At 35.2% G+C, this 27242-nt stretch overlaps 4 protein-coding genes and 1 non-coding gene across 8 annotated transcripts; 1 reads left to right on the forward strand and 4 right to left on the reverse strand.

The window, feature by feature from the left end:
• Positions 1–6560: 6560 nt before the first annotated feature.
• Positions 6561–7669, forward strand: LOC129287178 (protein VACUOLELESS GAMETOPHYTES-like). Its single transcript, XM_054923364.1, has one exon. It carries the CDS (start codon positions 6711–6713, stop codon positions 7431–7433), a length of 723 nt encoding a protein of 240 aa, XP_054779339.1. The 5' UTR covers positions 6561–6710; the 3' UTR covers positions 7434–7669.
• Positions 7670–7897: 228 nt separating this feature from the next.
• Positions 7898–13561, reverse strand: LOC129287179 (CASP-like protein 5C1). 2 transcript variants are annotated; one of them, XM_054923365.1, is made up of 5 exons: positions 13394–13561; positions 10469–10739; positions 9790–9922; positions 9473–9663; positions 7898–9380 (listed from the first exon to the last, which is right to left on the reverse strand). In XM_054923365.1, exons 2-5 carry the CDS (start codon positions 10621–10623, stop codon positions 9350–9352), a joined length of 510 nt encoding a protein of 169 aa, XP_054779340.1. In that variant the 5' UTR covers positions 10624–10739; positions 13394–13561; the 3' UTR covers positions 7898–9349. The 2 variants fall into 2 exon arrangements, with proteins under 2 accessions (XP_054779340.1, XP_054779341.1); XM_054923366.1 differs by lacking the exon at positions 13394–13561 and having other exon boundaries at positions 7898–9291; positions 9437–9663; positions 10469–11164.
• A 7-nt stretch (positions 13562–13568) lies between these two features.
• On the reverse strand, positions 13569–13642 carry TRNAI-AAU (transfer RNA isoleucine (anticodon AAU)). Its single transcript has one exon. It is a non-coding gene; the product is annotated as a tRNA-Ile (tRNA).
• Positions 13643–16434: 2792 nt separating this feature from the next.
• On the reverse strand, positions 16435–18523 carry LOC129286959 (allene oxide synthase-like). Its single transcript, XM_054923070.1, has 2 exons — positions 17776–18523; positions 16435–17493 (listed from the first exon to the last, which is right to left on the reverse strand). Exons 1-2 carry the CDS (start codon positions 18434–18436, stop codon positions 16694–16696), a joined length of 1461 nt encoding a protein of 486 aa, XP_054779045.1. The 5' UTR covers positions 18437–18523; the 3' UTR covers positions 16435–16693.
• A 5352-nt stretch (positions 18524–23875) lies between these two features.
• On the reverse strand, positions 23876–26774 carry LOC129285162 (uncharacterized). Of its 3 annotated transcripts, none has more exons than XM_054920738.1 (7): positions 26571–26774; positions 26105–26270; positions 25931–25989; positions 25389–25507; positions 24980–25217; positions 24476–24547; positions 23876–24205 (listed from the first exon to the last, which is right to left on the reverse strand). In XM_054920738.1, the coding sequence occupies exons 1-6, from the start codon at positions 26640–26642 to the stop codon at positions 24515–24517; spliced, it is 687 nt and encodes a 228-aa protein (XP_054776713.1). In that variant the 5' UTR covers positions 26643–26774; the 3' UTR covers positions 23876–24205; positions 24476–24514. The 3 variants fall into 3 exon arrangements, with proteins under 3 accessions (XP_054776713.1, XP_054776710.1, XP_054776711.1); XM_054920735.1 differs by having other exon boundaries at positions 24476–24590; positions 26571–26770; XM_054920736.1 differs by having other exon boundaries at positions 24476–24590; positions 26609–26760.
• Positions 26775–27242: the final 468 nt, after the last annotated feature.

Here is a 27242-nt window from a genome sequence, read left to right on the forward strand (position 1 = left end):
ATCTATGAGAGAAACTAGAAAGGATCAAACCCGATCTCGCACATCCCTATCACTGCAATACATGTAATCCATGCAATAGCTTGATAAAAAGAACTTGGGTTCCACTTAAAGCTGCAAAAGCTAAGTGACTTGCCAGAATTTATAAAGAAATCAACAGAGGTTGAATAGGCTAAACTTATTCCTTTCTCTTCGAACAAATCAACCATTGGGAGACAAGCATTATCTCTATCAAAAGCCCTAAGAGTGTTGTTCAAAACATCAAGACCATCTTGCAAAATCCCATTGTCACCATCCAAACATTTACTATGCATTCAGAATATCTTGGGCAAAACAGACTATGGCCTAAACAAATCAGATCATTTATTAAAAAAAAAAATCAATTCAGATCATTCCACAATAACATAGAGGAATTGTCTATTGCCGGCAAAAGATTTGAACAAATACATAGTAACAAGGCAAAGGCAAAAACATAAGAGCTTAATCCCAATAAAAGAAACACTATTCGTATCATCTAAAAATTAGTTTGCAGGCATCACAAGCAAAACCACATGCTCAGTACGATACTTCAAATCATTAAAACTATTCAATCCATTCATCACCACTAGCCTAAAAGGATCAGATGATGTTACCCATGTTGACCAAGAAAGATCAATAAAATAACCAAGATTATACCAGTAATGATCCTCGTAAATCATTGAGAAATTAGCTAAGGAATAATTATGCCAAATAAACGAATCAAATTCTAGATTAAACTTATCAACAAAATCACGTGTCAGAACAAAATTAAATACCCCCAATCTTAGATCAATCCTCACAGCTTGAGCATCCTGGAGGATATTAGTCTGGGATAGGACCAGCACAATATCAAGACTAATACTCATCAATTTCATTACCATATACTCTGAAGAAGCCGTGAACCCTGTCGATGACACCTGCTTGACTCTCATCCATACCTCTGAACTAGGGGGCACCCATCATAAGTCCCCAGTGCCATCTCCACAGACCAGTTCATCAATCCTGTAAACGATTGGCCTCGATCGATAATCGAACCCCCTTCACTCGTTAACAGCTTTAGATCTTGACCCCATTGACATTTCCATCTGCATCGCTTTAATCATTGAAGCCACTGACCTCAAACCTTCCATTTTCCCGTTAGAATGGTCACAGAATCAAACTCAATGATCATGATTGCACAACCTCCTCCTCCATTACTATCGGAACCGCTGAACCCATCACCCTTGAATCCATCTCCATGAATCAGTGCTCCCACTCCATCAACCATCGCACCCAACTCACGCACACCCACCACCTCACCGCTTCTCAGCAGTTGCCGCGAAGAAGAGGCCCAGAGCTCGCCGCTACCAAGAACAAGAAAAGCCCTCCTTAACGGAGAGACTCTCCCAAGGATGGAGAGGAAAACCCTAGAGGTTTTAGAGAGCCACAATGCTCTCATCTCAAGAGAGAGAAGCCGTCCGAAACTAATGCTATTCTTTCATGTGTTGACGTTGAACTAAAACTGCGCTTAGCATTAAGATGGATCAACATTCCACCCATGATCACGTTTGCTCATATCATAGTAATAATTTTGTCAAGAAATGATCCACATGACTAGCTTGAAAACTAGCTGCTTCGTGCTCAATTGTATTGAGAATAAAACCATCACAAGTTCAGATAACCGACACAACAAAAAATTTTAAGTGATATTTGAATCTCAATATAACATTATCATTTAATAATAGCTTGAATTTTTTTGAGATAAGTCTTCCCCCTAATCGTGCAAACTTCATAGAAAAACAAGAAAATATTATATTATTTTGGACGCAAAACTCACTGAACATATCAATGGAGTCGCTTTTCAATGGTTCCCCAATGGGCCATCGGCGTCCGTTTCATGGACCACAGAAGTGTATAATTGGGCTGAGGGTTGAAATTTGACAATAATTGAGGATTAGGTCAGGCCTTTTACAAAAAAGGCAAGTAAAAGAAAAGGACAACACAAGTATTAGTTTGAGAGGGGAAAATGAAAAATCAGATGAAGTGGGCAAGAAAAGAATCAACACTGAAGAATTTTAGTTGAGCCTAACCCATATTTTTATCCTTGAAAACTCTCTCCTTTGATATAATTACCTATCATTCATGAGTCAAGCCTGGTAAAACCATATTGATGGCAAAATTCTCTCAACAAATATTTAATCCATTATTCTTGAAGACTCTCTTGCTGTTGTGGATGGACAGCCCCATGGGAGATAAAAAGATACAAGGAGAGTTTGCACGTCTCTCTCTTTTGTTGGATTGTATCTATTTCGGCCTAAAAAAAAAAAAATCCAATCTCATTTTTTATATCCTTCACACGTAGTTTGCGTCTTTCCAACAAGATCAATAACATGTGAGTGACTTGTTCCTTCGTCTGACCCAACCCTCAATCATTCATACCTGGTCAAATGCTGGCTTGGAATATATATACTTTTGCTCTTTTTCCATTTTAATCAACCGAGTTGCGGTGTTATCTAATAATCCCATTCTCATTCCTCCTCACCCTATATTCTCTCCCCTGTTTCCATTTTTTCGTTTGGCCGCTCCGTAAAATTCGATCCTGTGTGAAAAATGAAAAGTTTGTCCAATAAAGGTGAAAACATGAGCTAATTCAAATCATATAAATTAGCTCATATGAGTTAAGTTAGGTTTAATCTATTTTTATACGAGTTAAAAAAATTACAACCTAATTCAATCCAACCTTTAACTTAAGGATATTTCATTTAAATCATTAACCCTTTTTTTTCAATCTGTTTTTTATGAGTTTTAAAAAAATACACTTAAATGATGATTTTTAATTTGATATTCATTATAGATATATCAAAATATTAATTTATAATATTTATATAAAATATATAAATTGATTTAACTAAGTATTGCCCAATATGGTTTATACCATGAAAATTTTCCTTTATCCTTTTTTTTATTTTTTTTAAATATGAGTTAAATGAACCAACTCAAATCCATTAGGGTTAATTAATATAATTTACAGGTTATATGATTTGTTTTTTTTTTAAAAAAAACTTCTTTTTGTTTGGATCTTTTTTTTTTTTTCAAACCTGACCCGAACTGAATGATAGATTATTTGGATTAATTCATATAACTTGACTCATATTTTTGACTCGATTATTCAATAGCACTAGTTTATAGTTGATTTACGAAAATGAATGTTGGGATCAATCAAAACCAACAAGTGACGAGAGAGACGAGGGTGAGACAGAAGGGAGTGGGCAGTACCACAGAATTTGTGCAAATTAAAAGTGAAAGACTGAATGTTTGTACATATATGTAATTGAAGGCTGCTGAAAGGAATAATTTCATTCTTGACAATGATAAATCGCACAACATTATTGTTCATGACGCACGCAACAAGAATCTCTCATCACCTTCACAATGCTGCAAAACTCCTCCATTTATTTGTTTCTCTCCTCATTGTATCCCCTAGCTATATTATTGACAGATATATGCATACATATACATATACAATTATATATATTACTATTTTTTTGGGTCTGGGATAGAACAGTCCTATTGGTGTAGATTTCAAGGGGATACAAAAGAACAAATGCTCCACGATCATTCATGGTTCATGAAACGACCATCTCCGTGTGACACCTAACAGTTACAGGTACTGCACGGGTTAGTATTTATCTGGATTTCAATTCATTAGAAGTTCGTTTGTGAGACAGTGAAGCTAAGTTTGGTAAAAGTTGATTATAGTAATAAGATTAATATTTAACACATTTTTTAAGAAACCAATTTATTAATAATAATCAATAATAGAGCTTGGGTAATCAAACTATTAGAATGGAAATATTTTTGCTAATTTTATATTTTATTGAAGAGTATTGCAAAATTCCTGAAATGCATATTATAAATTTATAATGTTGGTGTTTATAGTAAAGCCTTCTTTCAGGAAATTCAATATTGTGTGATGAATACAAGCTCAAAGGGAAAGTCTCTTAAGGACTTATATTATGATAATAACACCCCGTCAAGAGCTGACGTCTTTAGCAATTTCATTTCACGATACTTCACTTGGCCTCTTGCTAGACAGAACTTTTTATAGGTAGCTCTTTCTGTGACACCTACCTCTCAATACCAACATGACGAACATAAATTCAAAGAGAGAATTAATTCTAAAAGACTAGCCTGTTAGGAGAAGAGTTCTTTAAACTTATAAACTCTATATTACTTGTGAGGTTCTTTGATATGAAACTCCTGACATATTGTTAAAAGGTTAACCAACTTGTTAGAGCTAGAAATACTTAAATAATAACATCTGCCCTAGAACATATATATATATATATATATATGAATTCATGGTGAAGGAGTGTTACAGGCGGTTGGGAGTCTAGGTACAGATAAAATATTGGATAAGAAAGATGATAAACCAAGATAATGTCGTCTATGTTTAATTTTAAGGAAAAGACACGAGATAGGCATTAACGCTTAGAAGCAGAACTTCTAATTGTGCAGAGGAATCTATTCCTTTGGCTACGTTGTTTCAATCTCTCAAAACTTCCAATTATTACAGCGTTGGCTGGCACTTTCTCTCCATATATCCTTTAGCCTTCACATCACAATGAATCCATCCACTAAAGCAAATATCCACAGCCCTTCTTTCTTCGCGTCATTCTTAAATATCCTATTGTAGTTTTATTTTTTTATTTTAAAAAAAGGCCAAGTATTTGCTCAAAAAAAAAAAGGCCAAGTAATTCAATTATTCTCAACTATTTATAAGCTTGCATTGACGCCTTATTCTTATATATTTTGGGAAGAAATTCCTATAAATTTACAATAAATTAAGGTAGCATTTTAAATTAATGGCTTTAAATTAAATTTTAGATTTAAAATCTCCTATTTAAAATTCATGTATTTAAAATTCTTTATTTATATAGTATAAGAGATTTTAAAGGTTAAAGAAAGATGAGACGAAACTTGAGGCACAAATGAAAGATTAAGTATAATGAGCTTACCTCTGTTTTTCGATTAATAAGAGATGAGAATAAAATGGGAGATAAGAGAAGAAACGAGAGTAATAGAAGTATTGATAATAAAATCATAAGGAAAATAAGAGGGTTGGAATAACTAAAATTTTAAATAATTACTTAGGGAAAATTTAAAATTACAATAAAAAAATTATAATAAAATATGAATTTTTCATGAACTTTTTAGCATGTAAATAAGAGATTTGGTTCAAATTCACTTGTTCATCTATTCCATTAACACAAAATAGCTAGGACTTCTTTAATACAAAATAAACTCACCTTGTATTAAAATGAAAAGGGCAAGAACTTTCAATCTTGAGAGAGACATAATTTGAATGTATATCTTGGAATCTCATGAGCCCTTGTAACTCCTTAACAAGCATGAAATCACAAGGTTTGTAGTGGATGAATCAATCTCCTACATTTACCACTTTGAATATCTTTGATAATAGTAGGAGTGCTCAATTTATACTCATCTTGATTGACCCAATATCATCTTGATTATATTATGATGAGTCTTGTCCCAGCTCAAAAGCAATTGTGTCGGGACACGGGATTACCATTGGGACATCCCGTCACATCCTAAATATTATATATATTATTTTTTATTTTAAAAATATATATTAAATATATTAATATAATTTATACTTATATTAATTATATCAATTATAACTTCAATACTTGCAATTTTTATAATAAAAATAAGGTTTTTTATATTGATAATTTTAACAACATAGATTAAACATGGCAATATCTTTCTTTATAATATATTAATTATATTAATATAGTTTATTCTTATATATGTCTATTTAATGACTTTTATTTGTATCATATTTCTTGTTTTATTTACAGAAGAGTAATTAGCTTAGCACATCTCAACTAAAATAGAAGAATAATAATTTGATGTTGTGCTTAGATTGCCTATTGTTGTTGCTCTTATAATCTAAAGATCACTTATAATTGCTATCATAATGTGTAATTGTGATTAATGTAATTCAATAATTGACTTTAAATTATTGTGATTTATGCACTTGCCGTGTTTTAATTTTAAACTTAATAAATTATATTATTCAAAATTTTAATGAATATTATTATTTAAATTTTTTCTGACATTATTCGATTTATTGGGACGATGAGATGTCTTGATCTCATCTCAATTTTTAATGTAACAGGATGACTTTTGGAATAGGACAAAACATAGAATAAAAATTTAGTCCCCTTTTTTCGGGACGGTCCCATCCAGTGAACACACCCCTTGAAAATAGAATAGAAAGAAACTAAATAATTGAAAATACGTGGTAATTAAGGTTGCAGATTAGCAGGTTACAAAATCGTCAAAAGCTTAAAAATTGGTATATGTTCCTTCGTGGGACGTGACTCATCAATATGCGCATAATGTCTCCCTGTTCTCGTTGAAACGGAAATTCCCAGGAACTTGCACCATTATCATCTGATCAGGAGGCATAATTCTTTTCCATTTGCTTCACCCACAAGCCACACAAGATTATAGACCCAAGCCCCAGACTTCAAATGACACATTTCTATAGTCTCCCAATAATCAGGTCTTTAATAATTAGTTTCATATATACATATATATATATATCTATGTTAGTATGTATGTATAAACATACCTCATCTTCGTGTTCAAGCACTCCTCCTCCTCAGCCAATTCTCTGAAACGCGATCATGAAATACAGCGAGATATCCCACTTCAGCCACCCACAACACAAGCTCAGATTCGAGTACTCTGAATTTCCATTCAAATGCGATGGTTGCAAGGAGGTCGGCATAGGATCGCGATACAAGTGCTCGATGTGCGATTACGATCTTCACGTCCATTGCGCTATCCCTTCGCCCTCGATCTGCCACCCTTTCTACAAGAAATGCTCCTTCCAATTCCTGATCCGGCCGCCGGGGGAGATGGCGCGTTACTGCAACGCGTGCGAGAAGGGCGTGAGTGGATTCGTGTACCACTGTAGATCCTGCGGGTTCGACCTTCATCCGTGCTGCGCGAAACTGCCGATGGTACTGGACGACGGAGAAATCAAGCTGTATCTGTACAGAAAGGTGAGCTCGGCATGCCACCGGTGCGGGCGAAAGGGACGGAGCTGGAGTTACAGATCGAATTGCAAGAAGTACAATCTGCATGTGGCTTGCGTGAGGGAGATGCTGGTGGAGAGTTGGCATGAGATATACATGGAAAGCTATAAGGGGAAGGGATCGGGGACGAGGATTCCGAGGTTGAAGAACACGCTTCAGAGCAGCCATGGCAGTGGTAGGAGCAAGGGGAAGGTGAAGAAGTGCTGTGAGATCGCGGGTCTGGCGGTGCAGTTTGTGATATCGGCGGTGCTGGGAGATCCGACGGTTCTCATAGCGGGGGTCGTGGGATCACTGATGTCACGAGGTTGATGGGTATGCAGAGAAGCCATTGTGGGGTAGCTTCGTGGTCGAAGTAGTGAAATGGATCTGTAATGATGAAAGTGGTTCAGTTGTTGATCAATGGGAGATGTAGTGGCATGCCATCCCAGGACTCACTGTAATTTACTCAACAAGCTCTCTCAATCACTATGATCAACTCAACTTCATACCTCGCTCTTTAATTTTTCCCAACAAATCCATATATGATATCAATATCAATTTCTTAATTATAAGACATAAAAATTGGAGGAGGAAGGTGTGCATTAGCTGATATGAGTTATGACTATTTGGCTTTTTCAAAAAAAAAAAAAAAATAGTTAGTATGACTCAGGCTCTCTGCAAAATTGCACGCCAAGTATTCTCTTCACGCTAATTTTTTTTTAATGAACTCTTCACACTAATTTAATTTGTCAGCCTCATTTGTTTTAAGAGTTTTATTATGGGTTAAAGTAACTTTTAGTCATTCACGTTTGGAAGTTCTATCGATTTGTTCCCTCAATTTTAATTTCTATCCTTTCTTAATGTTTATTTTAATTATCAAGTTACTTTTTAGGTTTTGTAAGCTAAAATAACCCGGAAAAAAGCTCATGTGAAACTTAGAATGCTAACATGAAAAAACACGTAAATTAAATAAAAAATTTTAATTACTTATCAAAAATCCATGATAATGATGACACTATAATAAAATAAATAACAGACAAATAATTAGGACTTAACAGATTTGGTTAATATATTTTATTTTATCCATGTGTATATTCTACATCAGTAATCTAATTGCTACATCATCTCTCTTTAAAGGCTATTTTATCTTACAAAATTTAAAGGAGTAACTTGATAATTGAAGTAAACATTAAGGATTAAAATGATATAAATTAAAGTTAGGGAGCCAAATCGATAGAACCCCCAAACATGAAGAACTAAAATTTGCTTTATCCCTTTTATTATTTATTTTATATTTGAAACTATTTGTATAAAATATAAAATTATTATTTTATTCTTCATATAATATTTGAAACATATACAAATAATATTAAATTCTAATGCAAATTTTATAATTTTATCAATTAATATATTTATTTAGCTATTTTCCCAAGAAGAAGGTGCAAAATGTTAATTTCATATAATGAAATAAATACTGGAGAAATGCTTTTGTTACATCTTTTAGGAGAAAAACAACTTTTTTAGCTCGCAGAAGTTTCATGTCATGTTTATCCCTCCCTATAATTATTTTACGTTATCTAATATAAATGTTGAAAATTTTAATATCATATTAAATATTGACTCCACCGATTAATTAAATTTCATGATTTTGTTTTTAAATTTAATTATTATGGTATGTTCTAATATAATATATATATATATATATATATATAGATATTATTTTTAAATAAAACGAAATGATAATAAATGCGTAAAATATTGCATTAGTTTGTGAAATATAAGGTATACAGCGTGTCTCATGTAAGAGTTTAAAGTACATCACGTGGAAGTTGAAACTGGGAAACTGCCAATCAGGACATAAAAGGGAGGCAAAAGCACTTTGCTTTGGTTAAGCGTCAACCTCAAGATTGATAACGACTTCTCTATACTATGTATATGGCGTCTACTGGATGGCCATACTGTATCTTCAGGCAGTCTAGAAGACGCTAAGAATTGGAGCTTATGATACTTGCACAATTCAATTCCGTTTTGTTTCTTATTTCTGTGAATTCTGTTCTCCATTTTTACAACCACCTTTCCCCTGTAAGAATGCCATCATGAGAATCCGCAGGTTTCAGTCCAATCCATGTGTATGCTCACCAGTCACCAGAATGAGCTGTGTTTTGTTCAAGTTGACACCATTCCACTCCTATATACATATACACATTAAGAGCTTCTCTGACTATTCTTTGATTCTACAGCACTCTTCAAATACACTGCCCTCTAGAATTTCTAATCCTACAATACACAAATAAAGGGGAAACAACATATCGTTAATGAAGTGTGATATTTACTTGTTATGGTCCTAGCCAAAATGAAATGAGAATCACAAGGAGGGCAATAGCCAGAGGTTGAAAAGACAGGATGCCAATGACAGGATCCATGACAGAAACGCCATAACTGCAGATATCTGGTATCTGCTGCAATACTTCCAAGGGCAATAAGAACCATGGGAATGTATCAGCAGATCCACAACACTTGATGTTGAGCATGCTGCTGCTAGTGTCAGAACAGATAATATCTGCAACAAATTCTTAATCTAGGTCCTTAGTTTTTCAAGAAGAATATGAACATGTCAGCACCTAATTTTCTCTACCAAAATTTACCCACACGATCTGATGATGCACATGAATCAGAATCTACGTACCCAATCTCCGATAACAATGATCAGCAGTATTATTGGCTGATGAATGGGGCATTTCAGAAGAACAGAGTATCCATCTACCAATGCTAATGTAAAACTCCAAGGTATGACCAAACCCATAATTGTTACCAAGTAGCTGCAATTTAGTAAGATCCAGATTAGAACGCAGGAATCAACAGTTACTTATGTAGTGCAAGTAAAGAGCAAAGAACAGAAGCAGATGTTAGTTTATCCAGATCACTGCCTGGATGAGTAAAAGGGATTTTGTTTTTAAATTTTGTCATACTAAGAGTTTATGATTCTTGTAGGTTAGAACAATGACAAAGTTTAGCTTCTTTCCGTCTCATCCCTCATTACCAATTCCAAATCGCAGCAGAAGTTGAAAACTGAAAGAATACCAAACAATACCTTAAGGTGATCAATCACTTTTCATCCATGGAAAAGGGCATCACTACATTGAATCAACATACTCTGGAAAACGTTTAAGAATCTTAGCTTAGGCATAAAAGCAACCATTCGTTCCACTTATTCCACAGACCAAGAAGCATAATCAGATAAAAGAATTCAGTTTAGACCATTCATCGTGCTAATGTATGGCTGAACAGGTTTATAAAGATTCATCCCATTAAAGACCGCAGAATATCAAGGATTATACAGTGAAGTAGCGGGAAATGAAAAGTACCAGAAAGCAGTGTAGCTGTAAAATTCAACACCGAAAGACATGAAGAGAAGAGAAGCAGAAGAGAACATAGTCTGACCCAGTCTGAGACTAAAGCTCGCAATGGTACCTACAGAACCAGGTAATTCATCCATGCCCTTCTTTTCTCCTTGTTGCATGAGACGTTCTGAATCTAAATTTACAATTTCTGGGTTTGCCTTTTCTTCTCCTTCTCTTATGTTTTCTCATCAATTTTCCCCTTCATTTCTGAACCATAATAGTCCGCACCCCTCATCTATATAATCAATTTTACTTGTTTCAATTGAAACCTTCTGCTATGATTTGTAATGAAGAAGAATCACAAATCCCAAGAGAGGTGTACACAAAAATTCCGGACCACTTTGTTCCTCTTTCTAGCAACTAAGAAACAACCCAAGAAGACAACCAAATTTACCGTACTTTATGGAAATTAGGACATCTCTTTCCCAAACATTTCAAGTCCTTTGTAGGACTCCGGCAAGTTTCAAGGTGGAAATTTGGACTTTTGCAGTGAAGAAATATGTCAATTGAATCATGAAGAAATAAGTGGGTGCCACTAAAAAGAAGATAAAAGATTTTGTAACTTTTTTATTATAATATGTAAATTTATTATAATGTGTAAAAGAATTGCTTGAATTTTTCGAAAGAAATTCGGCTTAATTGCTTAAATTTCATCCACTAATCTAGTCCATGTTATTATGTTATGATTTGGTCATTGAGCAATAATGTTGTTTCTGTCATAATGATTGATTTGACACATGGGTTGCTTTTCTTTTTATAGAAAATTACGATTAATAACCCATAAGCAATTAAAGATTTTAAAAATTTTAGAGTTACAATCGAGTAATTAGTATGCTATGTCTATCAGTATGTATAAATAATAAACTAGACATGAAAATTGTCTGTACCAAAAGACAATCCTGTTTTAATAAAAGGATGCTAAGGATGCTTTCTTTAGTTGATGCTCTAGCTTCTATTCCTGGATTTGAACGTTGGTTAACTTGTTTGGGGCACTGAGAGAGCACTATGTATGTGGGTGGGACCCTTGGGTACAAGTGGAATACAAATACATATCACTTTTCATTCAATCGTTTAGTTTAACCATTCTCTCTAGTTTCAGTCAAAGCAACAGTTAATAAAAGACCACACTAGTGCTTTCTTAAAGAATGACCCTGGATTTGCCACGTGTCCTATCCTAGTGACCCCCCAATGTTCTTGGGAAAGTGATGAGAGACTAGGGGTGGACATGGCTGTTTGAGGTCACTAGATTCATATGGTTAAAATTTTGGAGGCAATCACCGATTTCAGAAGAGCCTAGGAGTAAAGTAAATGTACTGATGCATATTTATATTTTGAATCATTTTATGTCACTTTCTCACAATCTATAGCCACAATGAAAGATCCCAACTTTATATACAGCAGAAGGCTGGGTTTCAGTCAGTCACACTCTTTTTCTTTTCTTCACAACACCCTCAATGAATCCAAACTGAAGAGCCTGAGCCTTGCTCTCCCAGCCAGCTCTGAAGAAAACCACTCATCAACATCAATAAAAGCTCTTCCTAAGCATCGACCCTGATCCAAACAAATCCTACTCTGTTATGAAAATCATGATCTAACCAGTGGGGAAAACACAAAAGACTTTACATTAGAATGGTGTTCCATATCCACAGGAAATTTGGGCAGACCTAGCTTTTGACTGTTACATAAACACAGTAGTTGAAAGGGTATTATTTCAAGGTGATCAGACCGCATACTGCAATGAAATCAAGAGCTGTTTGATTCATTGCAGAATCCTCGTTACGCTACAACAGTGAGAGTATATATTTTCAACCTTTTTTTTTTTTTTGGCTTTTCGAAGCTTCATATATACAGAGCAGCAATAATTGGCCCAGAAATGTTAGTGCATGGAGATAATGATGGCTTCCCAATGGTTCAGCAAAAATTAGTTGAGCATGATATGAAGATTTTGCAGCCATTGTTGCTGTGGAATGTGTAGGAAGAACAGAATCAGATATAGATCACTGATGAAAGCAATTACAAAGGCATCCTCTGAGCTTACTATGCCTTCACTAAGACACCAAAAGGACTGGAAGAGCATGAAAGCTATTTAGCTGAAAAGAATTCCATCAAGATTCACTTGTGCTACACCAACATATCCATGGTTGACAGAATCTGTACATCCTAATCAGTTAGAATGTTAGATGATCATCTGATCTATTAGCATTTGATGCTCGTGAACTATTTATTTACTTAGGTCCTTAGAGGTTGTGGTGTTAGCCTTTTTTGCCACGTCATTCGCCATCTCACGGCCCTCCATCTACTTTTTATGATGCCAACGAAAAATAAACTTCTAGTATTCTTCACTTGTATCACAAAGAAATAGCTGTGTGCCAATTTTCCCCCTCTTGTTTCAAGCCATCCATCCAGATCCGGACTATAAAATCCTTCCTTCTAAATTAAAAAGCCCCCGCTTTTGAGTTGTGGCCGATCTATTTACATGTATTGAGCAGTCACAGAGTCATATTGAGAAAATACAGGACAAATTGTCTCAGGGAATCAATACCATGAAATATATAATCTCTTTCTTCTTCATTTATATTTAGTTCGGTGTCCTGCATTAACACCATCACTGGCAAAAGCTCATCATGAGATTATTATCGAAAATAATGCACAAAGATGCTGCCTTTTCACAATATAACTACAGATCAAAACCCAAGGATTCGCCCGCGTAATTCAACAAGTTTCAAATTTTACACGCAAATACTAATACTTGATTTCCAGCTTCATCAAGACCAAAGTGGCCCTAGAACATCATTGAAGACCTAAAATAAGCAGTGATGACAATATTTTGTGGAAATAATAACCAATACAGTCAATGGCTGAAACTAAATTCCCTTGGGTAGTGTTTACCTCGCCAGAAGGAACGGGGGTTCAAATCGTCGAACTGAAGCTGCTTGAAAGATGCAGTCATGCCCTCATAACTTGAACTATAAATGAAACCTAGGTTTTCAGATTCGATTGAGGTTAGTCCAAAGACAGGCTTGGTTGGTGAGTCCGACTGGGGTTGGGGGAAAACAAAAAAATATGGCCCATGCAGGTCTCGAACCTGCGACCTTCGCGTTATTAGCACGACGCTCTAACCGGCTGAGCTAATAGGCCAGATGCTTGGAATTAGATTCTTAAAATATATAAAGATAAATTTATAGATGCTTTTACGGCGTATCATACTACAATACAGAACCAATTTCCCATGTTTTCTGGTACAATTTCTTTCCTTACATTTTTTTTAGGGGTACAATTCCCTTCCTTATTATTATTTTTTGAATAAAAACACAGACAAAACTGTGCAAAGATTACAAGAGTTAGCATGAATCACCCTTCCTTATTATTAACCCTTCACATTTAAACTCAATGGATTGAAAATTTTTTTTTCCTCTCTCATTTCATTTTCTTTTACCACAAAAGACTTTAAAATTTCAAAGGTTAATTATCATATTTTTTTTAAAAAAAAACTCAAGTACAACATTTTATGATTAACTCGAAAATACATAGATAGTAAAAACATGCATGCCACTCATATATTATCCGAAGGAATAAGCTTGGGCCTAAAAACGAAGAATCAAATGATGACTTGAGCACTAGAATGAAGTTTGATGTCACATTTTCAAATATCAATTTACCTACTGTACAACAAATGAAATGATACAAGAAGAAAAATAGATTCACAGACATGAGTGAGTGAGTGTGTGTGTGGTTGTAAGGAGTGCAATAATAAAGATGGGAAAGTGTTGAGGGAAATTAGAGAAATTAGAGAAGATGAAGAGGGCCCAGAGAGGATAAAGAATTGGAGGAGGAGGATGCCAGCAGTGCTGGAGATGCTGCCATGAGGCAGGGCGAAGGAATTTGTGAAACCACCAGACACCTTCGTGTGTTGAAGAAGCAGATAAGCAGCAATCCCAAGGCATGCATATTGCCACCACCATCACTAGCATCACTGCTTCTGCAAACTCCGTCCTTTCTTCTTAATTATTACAACATCCGGAGAGACCAAAACTGACAGCATACCTGGGAATCGCCCCACAACAGCTACAACTGCTATCCATTTCGCAATCTCTCCGCTGTGTAATGTTACCTAATAATAATCCAAAATAATTATCAAATTAAGGAAAACATTCTGTGAGAATAACGTGGATCACTATACGAACTAGTTTGATGAGAGGTACACAATAATCACCTTAAGATGCCAAAAATGATTGAAGGAAGACTCAAGAAAATGCAACGGCGAGGCATTGGAGGAAGGCGGTGCCGACGAAGCCAAAGGGTAACGGCGTGTTTGGCGAGTTTCTTAGCGGCGAGGCCAAGCTCTCTCGGATCAGAGCTCATCAACTATGTAGCTCCTTCTTCATAACTACCACCCATCTTCGTCGCCAAGTAGCTTATAGAAAATCACTTTGCTGAATAATACTCTTATTGAACTCATTAGGTTTTGTAGCAGAAAACGTACATGAGATACAAGAGGGGGCACACTATATATATAAGGCCCAGAATAAGAAACACACCTAAAACAAATAAACTAACCCAAACAAAATAAGCAAAATATCCAGAGATATTAATTTGGAGCATTGAACATATTAATCAATATTTTCTACATAGCTCATATTCTTCCACATCGACATCCTCGCTTCTCTTTATTTCCCTCTTCACTACACAACCCAAGGAAGGAAAGCAAGACCAAGGATTAATTATTCATATTAGATCAACCAACGATAAGCTTTCCATTTCATTGCTAATTAGTCATCGTTTTTATTATCATTTTGGTCTGTGAACAGGGACGGATCCAGAATCAAATCAATGGGGGGCCAAAATGCAAAATAACATTATAGTGGAGGGCCATAAATTCATTTTAGCAGTATTCTTAAACCAAAAAAAGAAATTTGCAAAATTTTTGCGCCGTGGTGCTTGCCCCTCTAAATCGGTCTCGCTTTCCATGTGAATTTTTATGAATATACAAACTAAAATGTTCAGAATATTTATTTTTGTTCGCGGCGAGTAATCTGGCAATTCAAACTGAAGAACGAAGCATTTAGAAGCATCTCTACGGATTTGCCACCTGGAGACGAATTATATAGCAAGTGATATATTTACACGTGCGTGACACTCGCTCTGCTCTCATTTTAACTTTGTTTCTCGGCCAAGAAAGTCAGCCCAGCAACTTTACGTACTACTATTATTCTATGTATTATTCTATGCTATCTAGTTCCATTTCATAAGTTGACACAGCCCTCATTAGAAGATAATTTTCAACGTCAACATGACACGATACACAATCATCTACCCGCCTCGTCTGATGATCCCAACTGCACGTTATTTTTGGGCCATCCCGTTATCTGGCTCTTTCTCTTTCATAGGTCCTGTCTGTTTCAAAAATGGCAATTGGCAACGGCAACTAGAGCTTATCATCAAAACTTTCAGAATTCCTAAAGGAAAAAAAAAATTCCAAACTTCTAAGAATTTGGCAATATTAGATAACAAGTTTAAATGATACATATCATTCTTAATTGGACTAAAAATCACTAACGACGATGGATTTTTGGATGACAAATGAATTACCATTGAGATAAGAAGAGCGAGAAATCAGAAGATTAATTTCAGCAGGAAAATATTTACCCTTCCTTATCAACCCAAAATGTAGCGTAAAAGTGTCTCCGATTGAAAGCCAAGTTACCAACTTTCAAGAAGTTAAATGCAAACCTTCACCTACACGATTTTTTTGGGCCTGAAATTCTAATTTCACGTCTGCTTGTCCATAAATAGATGTAGACAAAATTAAAAGACACCATACCAGGTAATATCTTAAAAAAGAAATTAAAAAAAAAACTTGTTCGTGGCAAAAAGATGTACGTAGAAAGAAATGACAAAAAGAAAATGATTTTCAAACAATGAGCAGCAAGTGAACGTAAACAGTAAACATCACATCACGTGGTCACAATGACTACAAAGAAGTATCTGTTCCATCTCAAACTAGATTAACACGCACACGACCAGAATTACTACAAATCCAAACCCCGCCTAGCCAGCCAAAAGAAAGCATATATTTAAATAATACAAGTTTCATTAATAACTTGACAAAGCAAGTGAAAATATATATATATATATATATATATTTTAGTTATATTTTACTTTACTAAGGTGTTAATGAAGTAACAAGTTTTAGGAGTTCGTGGCCTTAGTCAAAGACTTAACGGTAACGGTAGGGCCTATCGTGGGGGTTCCAATCTCCACCTCAAACGTATCGTATCGCAGGAAGAGTTCCACCAGAATGACCCTGAGCATCAGCACCACAAGATCCTTGCCCGGACACTGCTTGTTCTCCGGGGTGGGATCCTCTGTTTCTCTCCCATTCGACCAATACACGTACCTGAGCAACGTCTCTCCTTCTCCCACGAACCTGTCCCCCACAAACTTGTCTGCATCCTCAAACACCTTCCCATCCTTGGTCGCGAATGGTTGGAACCCAAATATCATTTCCCCTTTCTTCACTTCAAATGCTTCCTCGTGGCTTTCTATGATCAAATCTCGCTTCGCCTTCCCGTACTGGTACGGTACGGGAGGTTCTATTCTAAGCGTCTCCCACACCACCGACTTGGCCAGTGCCATTTTCTCCAACGCGTTGAAGGTGACCCCGCCTTCTTGTTTAACCACGCTCCTGATTTCTTCGGCGAGTCTCTTGTGCAGGGCCGGACCAGCTGATCCCACCCACTTCATCAGAGTGGGGACCACTATCTTGACCCCACCGTAGGAGTTGAAGCCCAGCACGAAGAGGATGTTGTTGCAGGCTTCTTCTCTGGTGAGGCCGAAGCTCGGGGCTTGGCCGAGTGCTTCCGTGGCGGATGAGTCGATGGCTTTGTAAAGCTTGTTGTGGTCCCACTTTAAGGACCACCCGGGAAACGGCACCGTATGAAGCAGGAAGTCTTCTACCACGTTGATGGGGAAAAAGTACCATGGCAGACCTGGATAGAACAAGATGTGTAAGACTTCATTGTCAGAGTTGGAGGTTAACCAGAACAAATCTATCTCAGTGGATTAATACAAAAATGGTAGGTTGGTACTTGATATGACTCTTTTCATCACCTGACACATACAAAAATGACAATTTGTACTTCGAAATTCATGATATTTATTATTTATACGGAATGACAATCATTATTAAATGAAGAACATTAGTAAAAGGAGCTGTGATGTGAGTGAAAACCGGATGAAACCGAACCAAATAAAAACAAACGCCCTTTAACCTGCAGAACCCACTGGAAGAAGCTGCGGGAGAACCCAGAGATCGAATAATTTGGAGCCACATGACCCGAGATTTGTCTGGGCCGGGTCTTTTCCACAGTAGTACCGAAATACGAAGTTGAAGAGCTCGTTGTCGCTCATGGAATTGAATGGCGCTTGCCCTTTGTCAGATACCTTGTCTTCCAGCTTCCGGAACAGCTCCGACAAGTGGCTCCGGAGGAGCGGAACCACCTGGTCGTGCCGCGATGAGAGCAGGGAGAAGAAAAAGCTCTTGATCTGCTGGTGCTTTGGCTCTGAGGGATCGAGGTAGGGGCAGACGCGGTAGCCGCCCGTGAAGGCGGTGGACGGCATGTAAGTTCCGGTGAAGACGTCGCGCTTCTCGACTTTCGACACGTCGAAGAGGATGGAGAAGCTAGCAGCGTCGAGGACGGCGACGACTTTCGGATTGGAGGCGTTGAAAGGGCCGGGCGGCATGTTGGTCCGGAACACGGTGGATTTGTACTTCTGGATCCGAGAGGAGAAGAATTTTTCACGGCCTTGGTTGTAGAAGTAATCGAATCGGTCTGCGATGGCTCCGAATAAGGGGAGGCCATAGCCGCCGGGGATGGGTCTGAGCGGGAGCTTGGAAGTGGAATCGCAGTGGTCTGAGGTAGAAGAGGACATCGTTCGGAATGTGCAATAATCGATGCGCAACGAAGTCTATGAGAAGAGGGAAGAAAGGGACCCGAAATGCAATGTGATCGATTTGGATTGGATGATGCATTTTGGTTGGATAGCTATTCTATTAGGATATTATTTGTCTGACTTCGTTGCCTTTCCTTCTCCGTGTTTATTTTTTAGCAATATTTTATTTCTCTTCAAGGAAAAAGGATGAAAATATCTGGGCATTTTTTATTTATTAATTTTAGGCCAGATGGAAGAATCTAGGCAAGTGACCAATGAAATATGGAAATCTTGGTAGAAAATGTGGAGTGTGGGAAACAACTGAAAATGAAGTTTTGCTGAGATAAAAGTTGACTCTGAAAGTCTCTTGCAGGGTTATTGTAAATTGTTGGGGCATGACGGTTGAAGTCGTTGGTATTTATATGAAACTGGTAGTGCTTAATTATGCCAAGAAAATGACATTAGGTTTTGCTTAGCAAATTGGTCTGTGTTTGGAGGGAAGTGACTGAGTGTGAAGAGGCATTTGTTTGGTACGATTTAAAGGGTAGTTGCATTGCATCCAACAAGTTCACTGGCGGATTAAATTTGTATGAGGGATGGGGCTGGGACCAATTCCTCCAAAGACGTGTCTTGGCCTCCTGGGCCGCCTGATTAACAAAAGAAAAGTGGGAAGCAACGTCAAATACATCACTGAACTTGGTTTAATTGGTTAATTGGTAGAGGTTGTACTTATATCAGCTCAATTAAAAATTTGAATTTTGGAGGAACTCAGTTCCGATTATACAATAACATTAAATACTTGACGGTAGAGTTTACCATGTAAAGGATTTCCAGTTGGATACAAATTAGTCTGCGTTCTAATACATCTTTCGGTGGAAGTGGGGCCAGACTAGCAGGGATGCATTAAAAAGGGCATATAAGCATGATTTTCAGTTAATTAAAAGTAAATTTGTCAAAAATTTATTTGTTAAGAGTCAATAATTATAACAAAATCTATGCTTAGTCTAGTAAACTAAAAAATATTTAAATTACAGTGAAAAGTGATTTAATAAATTAACTATTTTTAATAAAGATAAAGTTAAAAAAATTATTTTAAAATATATTTAATGAATTAACTCCTTAACTCTAGTGAAATAGTTAAAAACATATTATATCTTATAAGGGATAGGAGAGACTATTAATTGATAATGGAGAGATTTTCAAGTAACAATCAGATGTGACTTGATTAATAGGAGGTTTTAAAAAAATTTAAAATTTTAATTCAATTTAATAAATAAAAGTAAAAATAATTTTAACTGTAAAAAATTAAAGTACCATTCACCTTATTATGTAGAATCACTAATTATTAATTTTCTTATTTTACTTATTAATTTATTAATTTTACTTATAAATTATATCTATTTGTTAGACAAGTAATAATATTAGTTATTAATTTGCTAATTTTAGTTGTTAATTTATTAACATTAATTATAAATTACAAGACCCATCAGTAATTTTCAATTCATGTTAGTAAATTTATAAGACCTACCAGTAATTTGTAGTTGATGTTAGTAAATTAATAAGTAAAATTAATAATTTAACAATTGATATTGTTGCTTATGACTGAACAATTGATGTCAAGCCTATTTAGATTTCAACAGAGTATAATTGATTATAAAAATAATTAATTAATATAATTAATTTTGATTATGTTATAACACAATTTGTGTGAATATTTTTTTAAATTAATTTTAACAGAATTAAAAATATTTAAATAAATTAATTTTAGCTATACAAATTACCACAAAGGACATTACTTTTGAAAATTAAATTATTAATAAAGTTGTATATAATATTATTAAACTTGTACTCCCTCCATTTAAAAATGTAAAGTATTTTTAATTAAGTTTCGTCCCCAATGAAATAGTTACTTATTTTTAAAATTAACCATATTTTTTCATATTTATCCCTATTTAATAAGATGTTTCAACCTAAAATAAATATAAAGTAATTTATTTAATAAGAGTATTTTAAAAAAAAAGGCATTGATTACACCTTCAAAGATTAAAAATACCTTATATTTTTAACACCTAATTTTTTTAAAAATATTTTATATTTTTTAACGAAAGAAATATATAATATGAAATTGAGAGAATACATACCATAGACAAGGAGTAATATTGGCATGTAAAACATTTTGACAAGCAATTAATATTTTAACAGTAAAATTAATTGAGAGAACCTACCAGCTCCATCTTATAAGAAAACGTGATTTTCCCTTAAATAAGTTATTAACAACAATTTGGAATGTTTGGCAGTTTTTCATTGAAACCATGATTCTGCCCTAAAAAATTGATTCATTTTGCAATCCAAATAGGCAAGTGTTATATAATTATTGGCATGTCAATTCATGTAATTTATAACTTATATAAGTAAATTAACAAGTAAAGTAAGAAAATTAATAATGAGTGATTATGCATAATAAATTAAGGATATTTTAATCTTTTTATAGTTAAAATTATTTTCACTTTTATCCTGTTAAATTGAATTAAAATTTTAAATTTTTTTGAGATCCATTAATAATTAAGTCACATCCTTGATCTTTATTTAAAATTTTCTCTTAATAATGTCTAGAGTATAAAATTCTCACAAATTCAACTACATCCCTTGATAAAGTAATTAATTATTTTTAAACTAATATCATTTTTTCATATTTATTCCTATTTAATAGAATATTTTATCTTAAAATAAATATAAAGTGATTTATTTATTATAAAAACTTTTAGAAAAAGCAGATTAATTATACCTTCAAAACACTAAAAATATTTTATATTTTTTAAAATTTAAATTCTCAAAAAATACTTACATTTTTTAATGAAAAGAGTATAATTTATTTTTCTTTCTCTAATTGTTTTTTTGAAAAAAAAAACAGATGGGTTGTTTGCCTGTTGGCTTCAGGTTACCCCAAGCCTTATAAATGCTATTTTTTATTTAAAAAATTGTAAGAATAAATAAAAATATTACTTTTGAAACATAAAATGAAAAGAAAAAAAGTCGAATAATATTTTAGGTATAAAATTTTTATTTCTATTGCTTTCACTTTTTGTTTTGTAATGTGATCTTCTTGTTATGGCATTTCAGTACTTCTGGAATACACGACCGCCTTGCTTTAAGATGGGTTATTCGGTAATTTGCAACGCAAACAATTTTTAATGTCTTTGATCGTTACGTCAGATTATCTTCGCTCAACACTCGTCAGATCAGGAAATAAATAAATAATTAGTCGTAGTTTTCAATCTTCACAATGGAAATAAGTTATAATTATCAATTTGTCCCAAAAAAAACATAATTATCAAACCCAACTCACATCGAAAAATTAAAATGACAAGACATATGTCTGGCCAGAAAATTTCAAGACATGTGTCCTGCTAAAACAGGCTTAACATGTTTTTGGGACAAAATGGACTTCAAAGTTAAAACAAGACCGACGCCCAATTAGAGTTTTTTTTTAATTATTGGGCCAGTAGGACCAGCGAAGATATAAATCTAGCCCAAACCCAATGAAAGGGTGTCATCATGTCCTTTCTGTTTTTAGGTTTCGACTTTTGATACCATAAACAAAACCCCTCCCGGCGTCTCCCTCATTATTTGTTGTAGTTGTTCTAACTTTAAGTTATAATTCTATGTTTTATCAAAAAAGAAAAAAAGTTATAATTCTATGGGTCATTGTGTAAATTTGCCTTGGCAATTTTTTTGGAGATACAATTAATATCCTTAACTATTTAAAGGTGTAATGTTGTCTCCCATATTTTTAAAATAGTGCAATATTGTTTTTGAGTTGACAGAAAAAATGTTGATCTTTAATTGACTGGTTTATGCTTATGCTTATGTGGCATGCTTATAAAGCTTCCAGATCATTCCTTTTTGTTAGCAAAAATATGAAAAAGGAAATAATAGTAGTAGTAGTCGCAGGTCCCACCATTTCCACCATGTTTCAGCTTCTTCCTCCTCCTCTCTATCATTACACCATCACCATTGCCGCATTCTTCTTCTTCCATGAGCCGTAAGACCACGCGTTCTGAATCTTGCTGAAGCATTTATTTTTTCTCTTTCTAGATTTTTTCGATATTGATTTTTATTATCTTGAGAGTTGAGACCTCTTCATTTGATTCCTTCTGAATCTTGGGTGACAATTATAATACCCCCAAGTCCCTCTCTCTATCGAATCTTGCTTTCTTATGCTTGAAAATCCTGTGCACGGATATAAGAAAAGAAAGGAAGCCATGAACCCAGATCGCTTCCTCTTTCTAGCCCTCGTGACTTCGCCTAAGTTTCCTAAGTTTCTTCTTCTCCCCCTCACTTGTCGAGATCCGATTCACAAAGATCTCTTGTTCCTCCAATTCCAAATCTCAACTCTTCCATTGCTCCCTCACTCCTTCGAGTCATTCTAAATCCTTGGCTTGAATGATGTATCGATTTCGGCGCACGCTTGCTCTTGCTGCGGGCATAGGAAGAGACAATGCATAAAGGTGACCTGATGACCACCGTGTAGCTCTAGACGACCTTGTCGGCATTGTCGAAGATGAAATCGATGGTGCCGAAGATGACGCTACCATGGTAGAACTAGCAATAGAACTGTAGTTACAAGTCAACCCATAATGCTTCCTTACTGGAAAAATCCTCCTCCTATTCAATAGATAAAGCTTCCACCTTTCAACATCAAGGACTTTAAATCCCCAACCCTGTGCCCAAATTTTTCCAGGTTTTTTATGAAGGCTCAAGATTAGTTCTTCAATTTCCCTGTTTTTTTTTATGCTGGCCTTTTTTTTTTTTTAACTTAGCTTTGAGTGATGTTGTTTCTTGGAAATCAGGAACCCATGCTTGAATTTGTTCTAATTGGAAGAGGAAATGAAGATGGTGCCAAAGGCCACGCTATCGTGGAAGAAGATGATCTGCATCTGAATGCTTCTTCAATCTCTCTCATACCACCTAAGATACAAAAAATAAAGGAAGAAAGTGAAAGGACACCACATGACATACCACTTCAAAATAAACAGTCAAGTAACGGTCAAACATTTAAATTTATTAAAATTAGACAGCATTGCTACGTTTTTAAAAGATTAGGGGGGCATTGCACTTTTAAAAACTTAAGGATGCTAATTGTACCTTCAAAAAAACTTCAGGGACAGATTTACACATTAACCCTAATTCTGTTAAAGGTTTTAAATGAAAAACATGGTTACAAATACTTAACTTCACATAATTGTTTTTTTGGGTATAAAGTCATTTTTTTTTTATCGCGAGCCTGTTCATGAAATTTTAAAACTCAGAATCATACTCCATCATATAAAAAATTTTGAAAAAATCAGAAAAAGTCATGACTTGGATGTTGAATGTAAACTACGCCCCAAAAATAATCGATTGCCTACAATAAAGTGCTGAAGGAAAGATGCATAGAGATGACTGAATTTTGATTCATTATGCTTCTAGTTCATATGTTTAACTGGTTAGCAACATAACAAAGCAAATACAGAGAATCTGAAATGTCAGCGCACATCCCTTTCGTCGGTAGTTTAAAGGTTACATGCTTCGGGGGAAAAAAATGTGACTGAGCCGCTGGCGTGCTCCCTTGAGTATACTAATCCATGGCCAGTTTCTCCAACCTGCACCCTCCATTCTGATTTTGTCTCACTATAATGCCAATCAAGTTTCAGAAGATGGACAAATCTGGAGGCGGTCCATATACAGTCATCCAAGAGAGCGGAACGCGCCATTTATCAGCACCACTTCCTGAAGAAGCATGATATGAAATATACTGATGTAAGAGTGGGTATATTTTATTATTTTGCTAGCAGACACGACTACTCATTACCTCCTAAGAGAACCTTTAATGTTGAGTAGGCAAAAGATCATACACTGATACGGTTTAAAAGCAAGATATATTAAAAGGAAGCTCCAAGTCAGGTTGCATCGGGAGATATTTAAGTTATGAGTCTGGCATGTTGCTAATTGAAATAAATCAAATTATCAAATTATTTGAAATAAATAAATAAAGCTCACCATTGGGATTCAGTGTAAGAAGTTTGCATGCAGCATCGGCTAATTGAAAAGCATCAGGCATGTTGTCTCCTTCTGAGCAATAACATAACAGGCAAGTCACCTTCAAACCTTTGGCCTAATAAAATAAAGCTTGTGATCAGGTGACCTTTTAATTTTCAGCCACATACAAGCATAACCTCAAGTTCATATTTTTCATTTTATTCTTTCTCTGCAGGAGGGAAAAAAAATAAAAGCCATCCCCATCCCTTTGATTTATTTATTTAGTTCCAGTGAAGGATGCATTCTTAAGTATTTAATCCATAATGCACAGTATCGCACGTGTAGCTCCTAGATTTCACCATCACAGACAAGGTAAGTTGATCATAACTAAGGCCTGAAGCTTTCAACATATGTATTGCACAAAATATACCCAGGAAGCAGGAGGGAGATAAAATAACACTGTTTCTAGATGACAATTATTACTAAAAATAAGAAAATCATAATTATACAAAACAAAAAAATTACCTTGAGAAATGAAAAAAGAGCAGCAAAAGGCAAGCTAGCATAATAATTTTCTTCTTCCAATTCATCCTCTAAAGGAGAGATTTCTTCCCCAGTTGCATTTCCTTCAGCTAAATTGCTAAGATATTTCCAATGCTTCTGAGAAGGGTTGTATTCCTGAAGTTTCTTCCACCCGAGTTGCTCGCACTTTTCATCTACTCCGCCATTGCTGGCACTAGAGAGGTAATATATCTGCAAACCACTAAAGTGAAAGTATACATATCAGGTATTACATATGATACAATGTGCACTTGCTAATCATATTACATGGCTGGACACTTACAATTTACAATATTGTCAAGGTGATTCAGTTAAGACATGATCTTGATAAAGCTATAATTTGACACCAAACAAAAAGAGTACAGGTCTGTACCTTGACATGTCAACTCTTTGCCACTTCCCAAAATCTAAGCTAGAGAGCAAAACAATATGCTTCTTCCCAGAAACATAAACAAAATCAGACAAGTTCTTTGCAAATTCAAGCATCATACCCTGCTCAGATGAAGACATAAAATTTAATAAATTTCCCTCTCCATTCCAAATTACTGGTGCCAATTAGGTAATTAAAAGCAACTATACATCATCAAGAGTGAAACTAGCACCAAGATGAAGCAAAACGTAGACACAACAATAGTAAGCTAACTTATAAAGCAAGCAGTAAGACAATGTTAGCTTTGAATCAGAAAATGTGGTGAAAGTCATGCTTAACATTCATCATATCTTCGGTAAAATGGACATGCACTGCCGGAGACAAGCCCGGATGTGTAAAGGGACAGCCATGATACCCAGCAGGTGAATACTTAAAAGCATTGGTCAGTGAATGAATCATGTCGAAGCGAAACTGTGCTACCTCGGAAGAGATGATGGTACGCAACTGAATCAATTTAAATGAGAGAAGGTGACCTGGAGTGATACCTTAACGATTGGGGATCTCTGTTGGATAATAGTGATCGCATTAGAAGGAGAATCATAAACTGCAAGCCAAGTTTAAAAAAAAAAAAAAAAAGTTGACAATTTTCAGCGCAAAAATTTTAATGCAGGTATTACAACTGTCACAGGTCACAACCAAAAGTGTAAGGTAAGGATCACCTTCAAGAGGGAGCGCAAGGTCGCCTTGAGGAACAGGTCCATAAGCATCGTTCCCAACACAGGGGAGAACATGAGGGTCATCCAAATATCCAACTCGTTCTGATCCCATTGATGAAACTAAAAGGTCAGCAGCAAGCTGCCCCACATTCCCAATCGACAAGGCAGGCTAAACGCACGGAAAAATTAGCATTAATGAAATTATAGAATCCAAAAAAAAAAAAAAAACAGAGAGAGAGAGATAGAGAGATAGAGACAGAGAATCCCACGATTTCCCCAACAGTCAACCAAAATTTTCATATCATTTTGCTTCCCCCCGTCTGGTTAGCAGCACACAAGGGTGAAATGAAATCAAAATTAGCAAATTCTTTGAAAGGCTCTCAGAGCAGGAGAAGGAGAACAAATTAATTGGATTAATTTACACTTAAAAAATAATAGAATCTAAGAAACCCTAGAAAATCATACGAACCAAAATCAAAGTGGTGCAATCTTCATGAAGACACTTGCCTTCTTCGGGAACGAAATCCATCCTAGACGCCATTACCGAAATTTGGTCCTTTCTTGTCGGTCAGGTTATGCTTCTGATTTTGTTGGCATCTGAACTTCGAACGATTTAGTTTTTGGGCTTTGCTCTTAGCAGGTTGGGTTGCCTGTTCTTACTTCTTACATTCGATTTTCTTTCTGTTATCTTTTGTTCGTGATTGTGGATTTATTTTTAAACGACATTACCATGGGCCTATAAATAGGACAGGTACAAAACGTGATTCGTGAAAGCCTATGTAGGAAATAAGTCGAGCTATTTTGTGAGAGAGCAATCCAAAGCCCATCAATTAATGCCCCATAGAAAAATGGAAATAAAATAAAATAAAGGCCCGGAGCTCCATTTTTTTTGCTCCAAATTATGATTACTGATCTGTTCAAAATTTGTCTTAATAGTTTTAAGTTTTGACCATGTACTTGCTCATTTCCGATATATGTTTTAAAAATATACGCAGCTATATTTATAAAATCTATTGGAAATTACTCTATTTATAAACCATAAAAATTGTGGCTCATTTTGGACTCGGTGCCAATATATTACATTTTACTTTCTTATAACACATTGATCGATTCGTATAGTAAGGAAAAAAAGGTCTATTTA

This window comes from Prosopis cineraria, unplaced genomic scaffold, assembly GCF_029017545.1.
Source record: "Prosopis cineraria cultivar Desert tree isolate PC_DT_omini unplaced genomic scaffold, ASM2901754v1 PC11, whole genome shotgun sequence".
NCBI lineage: Eukaryota > Viridiplantae > Streptophyta > Magnoliopsida > Fabales > Fabaceae > Prosopis > Prosopis cineraria.